Below are 18,467 nucleotides of genomic sequence, written 5' to 3'. Positions count from 1 at the left end.
TATTGGAATGGATTGATGTTTGTTATGGAAAATATGATGCATTGACGCAATGGACCTAATGGATCCAATTGCTGTTTATTAGATGATTAGTTAAAAAAAATTTAAGTTTTGTGGATTCTTAATATAGTGTTGCAGTGAATCCAGTAAAATACATGTGATTGACTAAGATGGGAAATATGAAATGATAAGGTAGGAAATGAATGCAGGCTTAATAAAAAGTACACATCGATTTTCTCTAGCTTTATTGAATGAAATATAGACAGGTTTCTGCATATTTACTATTAACAGCTTGGAAAATATAAAAGGCAATTAAGACCATGCTACATGGGTAATTAATATTCTTATTATTCTGCTAAATGGCTGCTTAATTGTTAATATTACAACAATATGATCTTAGTACATACAGTAGGTATACAATCTGTACAAATGTTGACAGGTTCACAGTTAAGTGTATTACAAAAAGCAGGGAGGACTGAGGGTGGGCTTTTGCCCCTAAATGCTTTACATAATGCAACATTAGCAAAAGTCTTTAGTTCACTGTCTTTTTGTTAATCTTCTATTTTAAATAAAGCAAGGGTCATGGATGTGGCCCGCTCTGCAGAGTCACAGTAAGTTTGTGATCTGTGGGTGAGACTGTGATAAAGCTCAATGTGAGAGCTAAAATTCAGTTTAATGGATTACATAAGCACCTTTTTTTTTTTTTTTTAATTTTCAGGTCTTCCGAATGATTGACTTTACAAACACAAGCACAGAGACAAAAATGTAGCCGGGCCCACATCCTTGTGTTTACTTTGGTGCCAAAGCTGGAAATATTCTCTGAAACATCTCCCACTGTTCCAAAAGCTCAAAAAGCACACAAGTATGTGAGAGGATGCTTTGGGAATCTAATTGGACACGACTGGTGTCTCATCCCATGAACAATGACATGACAATGACTTCCTGATTCATCCTAACTCGATTTGGCTTCTAACTGAAGGAAAACACAAGATTCTTGTTGTTATTCTTGGTACCGAGCGGTGAAGCCTGTGCGCGTCTCTCAGTCTATGTCCTCCCCGGTGCCAGTTCAATCAACCTGAGCTAGAATGCTTAGTGAGGAACACACACAGCAGAGTGCAGGTCTGTCTTAAGACTAAAATGACCAGACATTAGTTCATACTTGTAACCATGCTTGAGCATGGCCTCATTTAAAAAGACATCAATGATCGATAAACAAAGGATGCAGTTAAGCTTGGTAAGCAGCAGAGGGCAGCAACATACTTACTTTTCATGATTAAACTTCAATAGCTTGTAGTTAAAAAGAACTTGCTACACTACTTCACATCAGTGATACTTATTTCACATAGTAACACAAAAACATGCTCATTAACCATCGTGAACATGATTTACTTTGTGTTTTCTTGAATGCACGTCTAGCCTATGTCAAAAATTGCCATACATATTATTTGCAAGTCGCTATTTTCCAGATACCTCTGTGACAGTATAGATGAGTGTTGTGACAGCATTTTATTGGAGTTTTTACATAAAACAATGTGTAGTAACAATGTCTTTTTCACAGTAAATCAGGCAGTGATTGGTTTCCTTATCTACATGAAGCTCATTACGTATTTTTGTTGTGGAGCGGAGCGATGAACACACTGTGACACAAGAGTGTGTTAAAAGTCAAACGTGGTGCATTTCTGGTGGACATCATCATCATCATCATCATCATCATCGTCGGCATCATTATTTCCACCCTCCTGCTCTGTGGAATCATTTGTACCATGGCTTAGTTTTTTTTATTGCTACTTATTCTTAAAAAAAAAAGGTCTTTGAATATGATAGGTAAAGCTGTAGTACACAAATCACTTATTTGCAACAATTCTAACTTTGTTTTGGTAAATTCTCATCATTCCCAAGCCTTTTACAAGACAATTTCTAGTTGTTCCTCTCTGCATTGAAACTGTAATACAATGAAATAATGTTTTAAAAAAAATACAGATTTAACACAGCTAAATAGAATGATTCTAAAAACAGACAACAATATCTCAGGAACCTAACAGGTTAAAAAAAAAAAAAGGAAACAAATGAAGACGTGGGGATGAATGAAAGAATACTCAAGATATAAATACAATATACAAGATAACAATCCATCTCTTCACCTGCTGACATCTCTTACTCCCGCTGCTATTCACATAGAAAACACACATGCACACACCTGCTCACACACACACACACACACACACACACACGCACACACACAACTCCACACTCAACCAGGCTGCAGACTCTCCCGTTACGCAACAGAGGCAATGGAAAGCCGTCGGGACACTGGACAGACATTGCGATGAACACGAGCCAGATGAGATTCTTCTGAGTCACAGGACATGCATGAATGTGTGAGTGAGCGAGCAAGTGAGTGAGTGAGTGAGTGAGTGGTGTAGTGGGTGGGTGGGTGGGTGAGGGTCTGACGGTAGGTCGTGAAGTTGCAGCGACGGAGCTGCAGGATGCAGTTGCAGTACGGTTGGGAGGGGAGCTGGAGAGGATGGGGGGGGGGGGGGGGGGGGGGGGTTCCGTCACTCAGTCTCTCTGGGTGGGACGGGGAGAGGCCCAGTCTCAGCGTGTTGCCACAGAGCAGCTTCTCTACGGCTCTCTCTCGCTCTCTCATCACTCACTTCCTGGTCCAGACAGCGTGTCTCCCAGGCATCAGTTTTGTATCTTCAGCTGTGGCGAAGAAAAACAAAGACAGATATTAGGAAGAAATAAGGGCCGCACTGTTTGCCAAAAACAAAAATCCGAGATAAGCATTACATTAGGAAGTAAGTTTATCGCGGTCCTCAACCTTCTCCCTATCCATATGTCGTGCTTCTGTTCTTCCTCACAATCTCCTCTACAGCAGAACTGCAGGACATCTTCATAAATACAAAAATATCCTCCCTCCTGTTTGTCCTCCTCATCATATCAGATAACAGCCTACTGTGTCTTGAAAACATTGACGCACAATGAGGAAAAGAAATCCTCCATCCTCTACATGAAATTCATTCAAAATGAGGAGAAAAAAATTAGCCTTGCTTCTTTGAAGCTTTGTAATAGAATCTAACAATCGCACACTCCAACATGGTTTCTTGACTCCACACTGAGCCTGCGATAGAAGAAAAACAGGAGGAGGGAACGGAGGAATCATAATCAGCCTTTCAGCACAAGTTCATCTGCCCCTCACACACACCGCTTCCCTTTAAGACCCCGGCCTACAAAGAAAGGGGTCAACGGCGGCATTCCTGCTTTGATATCAAAGGTCCCCTGGTTACTCACAGCCTGAACAAAAGCTTTTTCATCTGGTCAGAGTGCAAATCCCCTCCCGTACTCCCTAATAAAAGTAGGGCCCATTGATGTTTCAAAAAAAGCCACTATGAGAAGATTGTTCGATAGCCCAACAAAGGAATTCGAAAAGAACAACTTCTTTTTTAAACCTTACTGCAGCCCAAACTTAACACAACAGAGCTCCTTTAACGTCAGCTCATTTTTAATAAAAATAGACTACGAAGACATTCAAAGATAAAGAACCGCAGTAAGTTTCACCTGTTCACGATGCTGCTGTGATCTCTGTGGACACCGGTTCGATCTCCTTCACAGCCTCCTCAATGACCTCGATCACCTGCGCCATCACCTCCGCACACTTCGCTGACGGGGCTTTTTCTGTCTCTGCAGCATCTGTGGTTTCGCTGGGGGCGCCGTCCTCTGCTGAATCTGAGGGCTGCGGCTCCTCTAACAGCACCGAGAGCTTGCTCTGACGTGCGGGGGTCTCAGCTGGCTTAGTGGTGTCTGGCGCCCCGTTGCTGCCAAACTCCTCTGCAGCTTCCTCCTCCACTGACGGCTCCTCGAGCACCTGGGCGGTCTGCAGCACGACCTGGACGGGCATGTGGATCTCCAGAGCTTTGGGACTGCTCTCCTTTGCAGAGGCCTCAGACTTGGTTTCCTCTGGCTGGTGCTCCTCGGATGGTTTCTGGTCCTCTTTGCTTTCCTCCTCTTTGATCTGGTCTGGCTCTTCATCTGTTTGACTCTCGGCAATTATCTCCACAACTTCTTCCACGATGACAGTTTCTTCACTTACTTTTACCTCCACAGCTTCCTTTACGCCCTTTTTGGGTTTCTTCTCTTCTTTCTCTTCCTTTTCTTCGTCAAGACTCTCTGTGACCTCTAGTGGGATCGCATCGGTGACCTCGATGGCAGCAAAGAGTGACTGAGGTGATGGTGGGGCTGGTTTTTCACAAACAACAGGAACTGGGGTTTCAGTGACAATGAAGGTTGAGACGTCAATCTCTTCTTCTGTTGTTGACACTGCCCGGGTTTCTCCTGGAAACGTGGTAGTTGGAGTTGCAGGTTTTTGTTCTTCAGGTTTATCTTCTGAGATTTTATCCACAGCGTCCTGAATGACTGACTGGGCAATGGCCATGCTCTGGGTCTCAATCTCACCAGCCTGCTGGACTTCCTCTTTGACTTCCTCTACCTTCTCGCTGACTTGCTCCTTGATGCCGCTGGTCTCGGAATCTGCGCTGGCGGTGGTGTGTTCTTCAGCCTCAGCCACAGCATCCTCTTCCTTGGTTTCCTGAACCTGAACCTGTTCAGCATCGACGGGTTCTGGCGCAGATTCCTTTTTAGCGTCCATGTCTGATGTGTCTGCCTGGTCAGACTCTGCAGTGGGTGGGGCCACAAGGACGACTGTTTCTTTTATAACAGGGGTATCCGCATCAGCGAGATTAATTGGTTCAGCCTCCTCTGAGATGGTGGACTGTTCACTGTGAACTCCATGAAAGGTGGGTGCCATCTCTTCAGTCACGACCTGAATCACTTCTTTCACTGGAATATTTTCTTCAACTGCAGCAAGCTGTTCCATTTCCATGTTAACTTCCTTGGTGTCCACAGTCAACTCGGAGATTTCAACACTCTGGATGCAGACAAGTTCTTCACAAGTCGGGGTAATGGGACTGACTATCAGAGATGTAGGAGAGTTCTCGGTCACTGCAGGGGGCTGAATGACCTCGGACTCTTCCACCGCAGTGCTGACAGCTCCAACTTTCTCGATGTCAGGCTCCACACCTTCAGTGGCAGTCTCCAGACCTACTGCGTCACTTTCTGAACTGTCAACTGGAGCCTCAAGGTAAGTGGTGTCAACCTGATTCGTTTGGGACTGGAGCAGTTCATCACCTCCAAGAGTTGCTTCTTCAGTATTTGATGGTTTCTCTTCCACCGACACTTCTGAGCTCAGAGCGTCACGGATCACAGTGACAGACTCTACAACTGGGAGCACAGGCTTCTCCAGAGCCACTTTTGCAATCTCTTTGGTTCCAAGACCTGTGCAGATAGCCATGGCCTCATTCCGAGCATGTGGCTGCAAGATGGTCTGTGCCACTGCCGTGGCACTGTCAGTTGGTGGTTCATACTCAGTTTGTTCAGAGGCTTCCTCCGCTGCCACATCCTGCACAGTCACAGAGGCCTGGGTAGGAATTTCACTGATTTGGGCTTCAATACCTTCCACAACTTCTGTAGCACTCTCTGAAGCAGGACCCTTAGGAACGGGAGTTGTTGCAGCATCCGGAGCAGGAGCGACAGGCTTCACTTCAGCGGTAGACAGTCTGCGTCCGGTGCGTCCCGCGGCTTTAAGGAACGCAGCTCGATCCTCCTCAGCTTCGTCGTCTGCAATGTCAGTGTCAATCGACTTTGGTGTAGCAGCATTTTCTGCTTCCTCGGGGATATCACTCAGCTGTTTTTCATCTGGGTCTTCGACAGTTGCTGGGATCCATGAAGGAGATCTATCTTCAGCTGAAACTGTGGACACTTTAATCTGGACTTCAGGTGGTGTTGCTATTGCTTCCGGTTCAGAGTCCTCTTGCTGGTCATATTCTGACAGGGGAACCACAGCCGGGGTGTCAGAGTCCTCTTCTCCCGAGCACTGCTCTGTGGAAGACTGCTTTTCAACCTTCTTTTTTCTGCGTCCAGGGAAGAGCTTTCTCAGAGAGAACGTGGACTCGTCTTTCTGCACTTCACTGTCTGACTGGACTTGCTCAGTAGAATCTTCCAGTTTTTCATCACCTTTAGATTTACTCCTTGGCATAACCATGCGCTTCAGTGTGTCCCAGGTAGACTCTCTCTCCGGAGGACTTAGCGGTTCGGGTGAGGAGACAGCTTCTCCTTCACTCTCAGTATTTTGGGAAGTGACAATGGTGGCCTCGGTCTTGACTTCCTGCTCCCCTTCTGCTGCTGCAGGCATGTCTTCTTCAATCTTGGTCTCTTCATCGTCCGAATCAGAGGTTTTCCTGGTCCTCTTCTTGGGTCCACCCATGCACATCAACGCTTCCCAGGAAACAGAGGTGTCCATCTTCCTTTTGGGCTCCTCAGTGCTGCTGACCAGTTTTTCAGTGTTTTCGGTCTTTGGCTCCTCCTCTGAAGGCTTTTCCTCCTTAGCTTCCTCCTCAACACTCTTATCTGTTAGAGCAGCGCTCTCGGAGGAGGACAGGGTGGCCGACTTCCCTGGTTTTTCAGCTGCAGCTTCGTCTTCACTCTCAGATGGTCTTTTCACGCGCTTCTTGGGTGTTACCAGTTTCTTGAAGGAAGACCAGGCGATGATGCCCTCCTTTTTCTTCTCTCCATCAGATACGACTTCACCCTCGGCCTCTTGGCTCGACTCATTCTGCGTCACCTCCACAGCGATAACATGCTCTCCTGACTCCTCTGGAGATGAGGGACCACTGTCAGCTTTAGGAGGCTCTGCTGTCTCCGTGGATGACTGGAGCTGCTCAGCTGCCTGCTCCCCAGACTCAGCAGGCTTCGGCTCCGTTTCTTTCTTGGCCTTCTGCTTCTTAGTCGAGAGCTTCTTCAGGCCAGCTCCGGTGAAGAGCTTCTTCAGGGGGCTTCCCTGGGCCTTTGTCTTCTCCTGTGAGGACAGCAGCTCCGCCTCAGATGTCACCTCTGCTGGGGCCTTCTCTTCTTCTACACTATCTTCTGCCTTTTGGTCATCTTGTTTGGTTTCCTCCGTAGGAGCTGGTGCTTCAACAGAAGCCTCGGTCTCTGGAGCGGCTTCTGATTTTTCCTCCACTGGAGAGGTTGAAGCCTCCTCCTTAGGCTCAGATGTTTCCTCTGCTGGAGTTTCTGGAGCTTCCTCCTTGGTTTCCTGCTCAGTCGTTTCTTTTTCCTCCTTTTCCTCCTTTTCCTCCACAGCATCTTCACTTGTCTTCGCTGCTTCCTCCTCAGCAGCTGCCTCCTTTTCCAGCTCCTCCTTTGTCTTCTTGATGCTGGCTTTCTTCCTCAAATTAGAGAAGAGGCCTCCACTGAAAACTTCCTGAAGGGGGACAGGGTGGCTTCCTGGGAAGGCGGAGTGGTTTCGTCTTCCTTGGCTTCCTTGGTTTCATCTCCTTCCTCCTTGGCTGATTCATCAGAAGCTTCAGCAGCAGCACCTTCAACAGGAGCATCGGTGGTTTCATCTTTCTCGGTGTCTTTCGTGGCATCAGCCTCAGCAGTAGAAGCTTCAGTGTCTGCCTCTTTCTCCTCAGTGGTACTTTTCTCTTCAGGAGTAGCTGCTTCCTCCTCCTTCACGGGCTCGTCTGTCCCGCTGACCTCCTCTCCCTCTTTGTCTTTGACTGTCAGCAGCTTCACGGGATCCTTTTCCTCACTCTTGTCCTTCTTCAGTGTGAACTTAAAGCCCACGAAGCGAAAGATCTTCTTGAATCCCACTTCGTTGGCATCACTGGGCTTTTCTTCCGCCGCCTTCTCCTCAACGGCGGTGATGTCGTTTGCATCAGCGGATTCTTTTTCCCCTTTCTCGCCATTCACTTGAGGAGCGACTTCGTCCTGGATCGTGTCCATAGTCTCAGAGGCGTCTTCCTTCTGAGCTACAGACACACCATCTGGCTGGCCGACTGAAACGACAAGAACACAGAACTTTCTGTGAGACAGTGATCAAATTTCAATATGAATCTTTAAACTGCTGCTTACATCTTGACTCTGGCGTCCTACAGAAACATCGCTGATGACCTTTATAAAGGTTCCACGAAGCTATGAACTCTAAAGTCTAATGTATCTAACTTAAATAAGAATGACAAAGAACAGATCAATGACCACAGCAGCATATCTCTGGAGAAAAAACACTGCTGACAGCAACAACACGTTTTATTTACTCATTGACTTTCCCATTTCCATCTGCAGATAATCAGGTATGTGAAACAGAATGTATTTGCTGAGCTCAGAACCCCCTGGGCAGATCTTTATCAAGTGTTTGACTTCTTAATTGGAATCCCATTGCAATTCAGGCCAGCTAATCCTCCGCTATGCAAGCATGCCAAAGAAAAAATGGTCAAAGCAGTGACACTTATAAAATATTCACTGTCAGACAAGCATTTATTAGTAATATGAAGCAATTACAGACAAATATTAAAGTTAAAATAATATTGTGTGTAGAACTATAACCTGAGCCAATATAACCATTGAATAAAGTCCTCTAGTGTTTTCAGTGCTTAACCTGAGGCACTTGTCCTTTTATCCTTATCCGTTTCTGGTTAATTAAACAACCACACATATGCACACAGTTCCTGTCTGCCACGTCTATCTGTGTTTTGACAGAGGACAGCATGGGGGGATGACGAATGTGCCCAGGTCCCCTCAGATCTCACTCCAGTCTGGGAAACCTCACATCTGATACCGCTGAGCTCTCAAAACAAATTCCCAGGACTTTTAATGCCGGGATATCAGGTTACACGATTACACACACAGTTACATAGGCAGTCCTTAAACCATGTGCGCAAGTGGGGAATACCCACAACTCTTTGCCAGCTGGTAACTAAAAAAGCTCACAACAGAGAATAAACTATTTCAATTTAGCTCCCAAGTCACAACTAATGCCAAAAAAATAGGGAACCTTGTGTATGGCGTTCAGTGCTGCACCCTGTGAATAGTTTGTAAGCACGTCTCTATAATTTGTGAAGGATGACTGTTGTTGTCTCACACAAGAATGTCCGACTGTACACCCACATGTGGCTACATCCTTTAGCTAAATTATAGACATGAAGTTTCACGCAGTAGTTCTGCATTCCAGGAATATTTACACTTTAAAATAGAAAAAAGAAATCTACCTAACCATACTGATACAATTGGCAAAAACTTTGGTTAAGCATGCCTGGACTACTTTCTTTATCATGGAAAATAAGTGTTTTCTTACAATGTTGTTGTTGGTGAGGGCACACCCATATCTTCTGCATAGTTTTCACTTAAGAGGAATGTGAACTATGCCGTTCACCCCATATTTAAGAAAATTATTTTAGGATGCTCTCAACATGGTTTAAATTTAAACACTGGAGGATTTGAAGAATGTTTATTTGTTTTTTCGGGAAAAATCTTGACTCGTCAGTGCCCATGTAGCATTCAAGCCAAACAATATGGGCTTCTACGACCCCTCCTTAAATTAAAAGTCCCAATCCCCTTGACCCAAATTCCACCACAGCAGGATGGATGGGGAGCCACCCCCTTCCCAAGGCACACATGCATGCAACACAATAGCCTTCTAACCCTCTCTGGCCTCTGAAAATAAAGGAAGGGGGTTGGTCAGCTTTTTCTATTATCAAGACACTGCTGCTCAGAGGAAGTTTAGAGCTTAGTAATTTTACAGAACTGATGTAAATATTACAAAAAAAACCAACAACACGTGATCTAATAAAGACATCACTGTCTCAAGATCCTCTTTTACAAATAGGTGTTACGTTGAGAGCAGTTGTTCAGTCACGCTTGTTAATCATTCAATTTAAACCCAGAACCCCTTCAAGAAACAAGAGAACTCTAGTTAAATGTGAAAACAAGGTTCACGTTTCACTACTGGAAAAAAAAAAAAAAGCTAATCTGGTACCACAATTGCACTCTTCCCCCTGACTGGTTTTCAATTAAGAGCATTTCTGTAAAGACGTGTGGGAGGGGTTAAACAGTTAGCAGCCCAGGCCAGCCGTGACCATGTGTATCTACATAATAAAACAGGAACCATGTTGATTTAGCAGACTACTGGCATCTCTCCCCTCTTTTTGATCTTTGTTTTCCGACACTACTTTTTTCTTCCCCTTCCAGACGCACAACTGTTAACATCCCTAGACAGACTCGGGGGGAGTCGAGGAGGAGGAGGAGGAGGAGGAGGAGGAGGAGGAGGAGGAGTGACGACTGTAACCAGAAAGAATGCGAGGGGAAAGACGGCTGCAGGGGGTGAGGAGGGGGACAGTGGAAGGGACAGGGAGTGGCGGGGTGAGAGCTGTGGGGGTGTCCGGGCTAACTGGTTTTAGAGGGTGTCACATAACTTGGATGCACACATTCATGGCTGAAACGCTTCTTTCTGTTGGCCACAGGCTTTGTTTATGTGCGAGGGCGAGAGCATGTGGTAAGGCGAGTCTCTCGTATTAAATATCATCACGGCAGCCAAAAAACGATTGTTGTAAGACTACTCCAGTCTCCGGGGACATCAGATAATGTTTCTGTTGTGCCTGCTTCAGCACTACTTTGGGCTTGTGTCTAAACAAAAAGGGGGTGGGGGGTGGGTGGAGAGGCAGTTGGAAGTTGAATGGAAGCTATTCTTCCTGCATGCTATGTACAAACTTTGCCTGATATATGCAAATCCGTGTTGTAATCACTATAGTCTGGATCATGAGCGTTGAAACAATAGGAGTCAGTTAAAAAACAGGACAGGACAGGAGCCACAACCCTCCCCCCACCAGAGACAAGCCCCGGGGACCCTTCCTTGCACCCCCTCCATTTGCATCAAAGGTGTGGTCAAAGTGTCCCTGTGGCTCCAGGCGACATTTCAACACCGTTATTACCAACCACTGTTGCATCACTTGTCTCCTTCTTGTGACTGCATGTTAATCTAGCCAGAGGCACAATACACAAAAATGCTATTTTCTATCGATACCAGTGTTTTGGCTTTGCATTCCTGCACTGAAACCAGAACCTGAGGTCAGCGTCAAAACAAAACATTCCAGCCTTGCTCCATCTGAACCATCACTACCGTAAGAAGAATCAGTTTTGGCATGTAATTAATTCCATACGCCTTTTTCTCCCTCCTCCCTTTCCATCCTCTGCCACTAAGCTGAAAAACCCCACTGGGAATTAGGATCCTGGTCTAATCTAATGAAAAACTTCACATGATGGGATGGGGCCGGCTCGGACGGTGGCACAGAATAAAGCAATGAAAACAGGGTTTTTAATTATTCCTCTGAAAGCATCTTCTCTGATTTCCATCTGGTAGTGTCTCTGTGAGGATTGTTTCACCATCGAGATGTTTTATATGCGTCTGAGATTATAGCCTGCAAAGTTCAGCTCACCAGAAGTTTGTTTTGGCCGTCAGCACAAGCAGTTCAGCGCTGGGAATATTACTAGATAGCATGAATGACAGCAGCAGTCCGGCATTTTTTTCCTTCACTATTCACACAGTGAGGCTCACCGGCAGTAAAAGCAGAAACCTCCTCTCACTGAAATCACTCACCCGTGCCGGGACTTTTATGAACCACAATGCTGACCAACCACACCCTCAGGACAACAATGCCTTTAGTCTATATGCCAGCACACACACACACACACACACACACACACACACACACACACACACACACACACACACACACACACACACACACACACACACACACACACACACACACACACAGCTAGAAAACATGCATGATTTGGCGTTGACTATATAGAAAAGCGAAACATTCATCAATAATAGAACGCCAAATTTAAACAGAGATTAGTTCAAGAATAAACAAGTTTTTTTTTTCTCATGAAGAATCACATTTGCAGCAATCAGTGAAACATAATTGGCTCTTGTTCAATACTGAAACGTGGTCTTACCTGTTAAAGTAATTGTTCCAAGCATTCCAAACAAAAACCCCTTTTGCCAAAAACTAAAAAAAATATATATATTTGAAGCTGAAACAAGTACAGTTTTTTTTTTAAAAGAAAGAATTTAAGAGTGTTTTCCTTCTTCTGCACACTCAGTAAATTATGTCACTTGGCTGTGTCCAAACTTCGGAGGTGGCTCTGGGGGCAGGAGCTGCGTCTTCCGCTCTCCCTCTTTCTCCTCCAGCGATTCTCAGTCAGTGTGATCAGGAGAGAGGGCTCCACACACATTTCAACAGACTGACACACATGTCATGTTAAGGACCACCCCTGCCTCCCCCTTCCTCCCACCTCCCTTGCCTTTCTTCAGCTGTTCTGAATGAACTCCCCCTCCACCCCTCCCGCTCCCCACCCCCCCCTCCCCCTCCCCCTCTCACACTCCCTCAGAACCCAGCATCTATCCTGGATGAGTGGAACTCATCATGTGACCTTTCAAGGGAACGTCTGCTGTTCCAAAAAACCCAAACTATTGCTCAAACTTGGACGCCCTGACTCTCGTCCATGCTCCACACTGTCACACAGACACAAACGTGAACGTTGTTCTCTGATTTCCGAGTGTGGAGGCACCACAGTCTCCCTCTCCGGCCTTACGACCATGTGGATCCGTGTGTATTATTTTTCTAAATTCTCTTGAAACTAGAAATCACCCTCAATCATTCCTTCTTCCCCGTGCTCCCTCTCCTTTATAACTCATGGTTCATGTCACCAGCAGTCATGAGGAGGAATGTTCATGGAGGACGTCCAAAGGGAATCTCAAGACTTAATATGGAAATCAACCCTTCCAAACCTTCCAAACAGGAATGATTTTTTTTCTTTTTGGCTTCTAAAAACTAATTATTCCAAGAAAAAAATGATGAAACAGTAGAACTTGGCTCCACAATAAACCTTCAAAACATCAACTTGGCTAATGCGAAGTTCATCTCAGGATCCTGAACCCAAATCATGGACGGAGGTGTGATGGAGTTGTCCCCTTGTGAATGTTAATCAGCCCCGCTCAATTGCTCTAATGCAGACGCATTTAATTCGGCTTTTGTTCGGATGTGGGGGGTAGAGACTAAGAGGAATGCAGATAAATCCTCAGGTAAATACCAGCATAATCAGATCTGTCACACTTCAGCATTGTCCTGCAGGAATGTGTGAATTCCGTCTCCGAGTCTCCCACGAGGGTGATAACAGTTTTAATCGAGTCTCGTCTGAAAGGCAGCGAGGTAACGATGACGGCCAAATATTAACTCAGCGGAAACTTGAATGTTAACAGATCGGGCTGCAAAAATCAAATAAAATATCAGCTCCAGGTGTTTTAAAGTCCAAGGCTCAAAAACAAAAAAATCAGCGAGTTGAACTACATCTCTGGACAGGATGCAAATGGACATATAATCATAATCGTATCACATTTTTCCACACAAGTATTTGTCAACATGTTTCAGAGAGCTCATGTTGTTGCTTGTAGCTTTTTATAGCAGAATTAGAGAAGAATCCACCTCTGTCAATAAAAACCTGCTGCAGGAGCTCCTTCTCCAAAGCGCTGCTTTTTGCAGGCACGCATGTGACACCGCTAATATAATTATTTACTTATCTCTAACATGAGGACAGGATCTGCCATGATCCTCGGAGACTGTTTATTTGTTGCACAGCACCCATGACATCCAGCTTTTGCTTTCACTACTGCTTTGTAAAGCTGTCCTCGTGGCAAATGTCGAGGTGTAAGCCCACCTAAAACCAGAAAGGGAGATTTGAAATCTAATTAAGCGACAACCAGGTAATCCTCATTAGCGCTGTTCTCACTTTCTAACACGTCTTCCTGTGAGATTTCTATCAGTGTGACTAAACAGAAAGAGCTGCGAATGAGTCACGTTTTGTTCAGCGGAGGTGGTTTGAGTGAGAACAGGATGGGAGGGCGATGTACCGGTGAGATGTGATGTAGATATTCTGCGAATGAAGCTTCCAGAGGATAATGCAATTATTCTTATGTCATTACAGACGAAGGTTTTAAAAGGTGCTGTGTCTCCAACAGGTCCAGTCCCTTGTCGCATCTTCAGTAAATTAAGTCTTAATGTAAAGGGTATGGTTTATTTATATTGAATTGGTGGAATAATAAGGGACTGTAAGTTCAGAATAAAGCCCTGTTACTGTATCATGAACAGTCATTTACGAAGAATTTCACTCTCCCGCTCACCACCGAGGCATTCTGATACTGCACTGAGTCATCCGAAAGGTATTTTACTATTTTTACCAGTTGCACAATAAACACAGTGACAGTAGATTGTGCTGAATGGACAATGAGTCACACTGAGTGCAAATTAAAGTGAACACCTTCAACGGGTCTCTGTCTTCCTGCCCGGCTTCCTCCATGTGACTCATCCACATCAGTCACATTCCTGGACTTCCAAACACACAGAGGGGGTTTTATGGAAACTGCAAACTCTTGGAAATACTGTTGAAATCTATATAGTTCATCTTTGAGCGATTACAATCAAAGAAGACCAAAAGACTTGTTTTCCGTTTATTCGTGTCTTCATCCACAAGTTCCGCATCTGCAGAGAGAATATGACCTTTTTTATTAACTGTCAGGTGAAAGATGCTGAATAAAAGTGTGATTTTTGTGTGATTTACGTTTTGCTTAAACGTATCTGAAACAACACATCCGCTAAGACTTTGGCTCAAATGTCTGATCAACTGTAAACGATATCTAGTTTGACAAGCTATTAAGAGATGATACAAACAAAGCACGGAGGAGGAAACAATCGTTTTAAAGAGCAATAAATCACATGCCGAGCAGTCCACCGTGACAGCGCTTACTGTGTTTGGATAAAAGGCTGTTTGGATTCAAGCTGTTCTTGAGCCACAATAACAGTAAATAAAAAAGCACAGTAATGCGCTTTCAAAGTTGCCGTTGGGTCTTAACAAGGCGGCGCAGAGTGTGCGGAGGCGACGCCCCTCGTATCCCGATAAATCAGAAAACGTGCCTCGCTTCAGGAATGTTTGAGGAGGGGTCCCGGACGGCCGGGTGGGGTGGGGGTTGGCGTGCCGGGCGGAGGGGCGGAGGGGCTCTTTGTGTCCTGCAGAGAAGTGAATGACATCATTGGACAGCGGAGGAGAAAAACCGCCTCTTTAGAAAGGATGATGTGGAAATAAGTGGAGGAAAGGGAACGGAGGGCAGTGAACGTGTGAAACGGACGCAGATTAGAGAGATTTCTCACTCACTTTCCTTTCTCCTCCAGTTTCTTTTTTGTTCATTTCTGGTGTGGCTCCTTTTCACACTGCCATTTGTCACATAAATACACACTTCAATCCTCTTTAATCCTCTCCTACTTTCCCCCCTCCTGCCCTCTCAAACCTCCCCCCCCCAATCCCACCCCCTCCCGCTGTTTGCGTGTGGGCCGGAGGGATGGATAAGAATGTCGGACAGGAAACAGTCATTTCTTGACATCACTATTTCCTCTTCCTTTTGCCCATTTCCTCGAATTACACGCACTCTGCACCCCGCACAGCCCGTCCAGCGACCTTTCCGCTTTCTCGCCGAGACCGTACGAGACGCCGTGTGGCGCGAGGAGGGGAGATAAGGCCGTGACGTCCCGCTCCTCCTGCGTACGTTCGCTCTCAGACAATCATCGACGCCGGGAGAGAAAACGCCGCACGCGTAATATCTGGCAGATGATGAGGGTTCAGCTTAGGATCAAGGATGCTTGCTGCAGCTGCTCTTCCTGGAGGCTGAAGAAAAAAGGATGCTGCACTTTTTCTAGAAAAGTATGTTTAGCCAACATTTGCCATCTGTTATAGGAGTCTCCGCGTCTCTCTGCATTCCTGAATTATCTGCACCGTTTGACATTCCCCCTGTTGTAAAGCTCGATCTTGTCTTCCGAAGTGGAATGTAGAAACGGGGGAAGCGACGACCTGAAGAGCTCCTCCTGGGGCCTGAAGAGGCCTTGAAACTGGCCGACGCTTTACAAATGAGCAGAGAGGAATGAGCAATGAGCATCGGGGTGTGTGTTTTAATGCAAATTGCCGCGTCTCAAATGTCGAACCAGATTTCAACTAAAAGAAGGTAGAAGCTGAAGCTGTTGCCCAAAACCGGTCTTTCCTGACTGCTTATCCTGTTTTCTTTCCCTGGTCTCATGGTCATATCTGGTTTACATTAGCATCTGGCAAGAATCCATGAAACTTGCTTCAAATCTACAGCTTGATACGTCATTTAACCTCAATTGAGTGTTTAAATCTACCATTAAATGAAAAAGGCTGCAAGAGCAAAATGATTCTATATGTTTTTCCCAAAAGTTTTAGTTGTTTTGAGTCCTCTATTGAAACAAACATTGGTAATTTAAGTCATGTATCCTTCGCCAATAAGATTTCAGCTCATTTTTGCAGCGGATGCGAGTGAAAACCTTCGCCTTGCCGACACACACCTGGCGTCTCTTGAAAGGAGACCGAGGAGGTTAAAACACAGGAGAGTATGGATCCTCGCAGCGTCTGTGGCGGGGGTCATAACACTATTAAAGGCGAAGGAAAAGGAGGGGTCAGCCACATTCTTGGTCCATTCTTTCAATCCTGCGTGTGCCTGGGGGAGGTTAGGGGCTGCAGAGGGAGATTAGGTTCCCTGATGCCGGGAAAGATGAGAGAGGAGCGCCTGTGGAGACGAGCGGGTCCTGGGGGGTCCGGGCGTCCTGGCGGGAGCCTATCATAAGTATATACCTGTACTGTTAGCAGTGATTAAAGCTGCCGTTTAAAAGCTGACTCAGTTTTAGAAATGGCCTGTAAGTGTCACATTATTATTTTTAATCTGAGAAAATTTGAAAAAGACAGGATTCAAGTTCCAAAAAACTGTTGATGTGACTCCAAAAATGATTAATCTTTTCAAACATGGGTCCTTTTAAATATTTCCCTCCTCAACACACAGATGTAGCACAATGTGGAAACATAAAGACAGTGATTTTAAAAGCTAATAGTACATAATTCTACAATAAATTAAGTAAATGTGTAAATTTTGAACCACATAACTCGGTCACTCCGTCTCAGCTCTGCAATGAGTTCAGCTTCTTTCATAAAATCACAATTTTCCATCAGATTTTCTATCAGATTCAGCCAGTACGGCAGGTGTAGAGTTTACAGTACGGAATAAGTCAGAAGAGGAGAAAGCAGAAAAGTGATATTTCCCGGAGAGATTAATGTGAAACTGATGGAGTATCTGTCATAAAGCTAGAAATCTCTTTAACTCACCAACTGAGATCCAGCCAGTGAAAAAAGAGCAACAGTTCAAGTCTTGGCATGGATTCTGGTGCAGTAACCAAGAGGGGAAAACAGCATGACGGACCGAACTGTTTCCACGTACGCCTGTTAATAATCATGTCGTCTATTATTTGATACGTGACCGTTGACAGATAAGCATTAAAGTTACACACACAACCTACACAAAACATGGTTCCAGCTGCAGCGGAGAGCTGTTTCCAGTTAACATCTCGCAGAGTCTGATTGTATTCACTGTTTCTGAGCATCTTATAGTGGAGGGTTGCTGATCCATACTAGTATGTGACTGGCTAATGATTGAAAACTGCTAATAAAACATGAGGAATCCATCATTTTTAAGTTGAACAAAAAATGTTGTGATAGATCTTAATGGGTTAATTAATCAGTTTGAATAAAACACAATTAAAACATAATCAAATCAACATGTGAACGTTGATTTAATAATGTTTTAATTGCGTTTTCGATGTGGGAGGACATGGGGCTGAAGAGAAGCAGCGCTGGACCTCTGCTTCACTGACCTAAATAAACATCAGATCAAACGGAGCACTATCAAACGTTTTGTTTGATGAAATGAAAGAAGAAGAAAAAAAAAAACCCCGTTTGATAATTTTCTAGGTCGAGACAGCAGCTGACAAATGGCGGCTTTCTAATGAAGTCCTGTTATCGTGTTCCACCTCGAAGCGCAGCCTTAAAGGGCCCACTTGATAACAAACGGCTAAATAAAACACGCTCACACAGAGGAGCGTCACTGAACTTCTGCCTGGACAGTGATGGATCTGGAGGGACCGGAGGGGCTTTCAAAGCACTGAAACTCAGCCTCCCTCACACTCTCCTCTGGGGTATTTTCCCTTTTTTCTGATGCCTCGCGGCGAGTTAACCGATCGGTTTGCGCACGGCTACAGCGCAAATCAAAGAACTGTACGGTGAAGACAATAGAAGGGATTTCGCATCTGAACCAGAATCGGCGGCCGTAATGAGCACCGTCAGCTGGAATGTAAAACAAATATCTGAGCGGGTCCGGCGTCTGGATCGTGTTAGGGTGACTGTACAGCTCCGAGCCTTACTGGCAGAGATGAGACGGCGCTGGAGTGGAGGGAGAGGTCCTTTCCACAGGCGTGATGAACATCTTGGCAGACGCGGCCGTTCAATTCCCCAGAGCCAAACATAAAGTGAGTCCGTCCCCGGATGAAATCACGGCCGCACATAAAAAAACACACGCCTACAGTAGAAACACGCGCCAACTCTGTTACCTCGTAAAAGTTTACACCTGCAACCAAGAAGGGAGAAACTGTTATTTCTGAACACTGATGACAAACCAGGGACGTCGT

At 45.3% G+C, this 18,467-nt stretch overlaps 1 protein-coding gene across 1 annotated transcript in view; it reads right to left on the bottom strand.

Moving 5' to 3' along the window:
* Positions 1-611: 611 nt before the first annotated feature.
* Positions 612-18,467, bottom strand: part of akap12b (A kinase (PRKA) anchor protein 12b) — a 38,183-nt gene continuing 20,327 nt past the window's right edge. The window contains 3 exon segments of the mRNA XM_030109687.1: positions 612-2,700; positions 3,556-7,308; positions 7,311-7,889. Coding sequence (XP_029965547.1) covers positions 3,560-7,308; positions 7,311-7,889 — 4,328 coding nt within the window. The 3' untranslated portion in view covers positions 612-2,700; positions 3,556-3,559.

The sequence above is a fragment of the Salarias fasciatus genome, chromosome 15, assembly GCF_902148845.1.
Source record: "Salarias fasciatus chromosome 15, fSalaFa1.1, whole genome shotgun sequence".
NCBI classification, from domain to species: Eukaryota; Metazoa; Chordata; class Actinopteri; order Blenniiformes; family Blenniidae; genus Salarias; species Salarias fasciatus.
The sequence above is the reverse complement of the archived record's forward strand: the minus strand, read 5'-3'. Positions and strand labels throughout refer to the sequence as shown.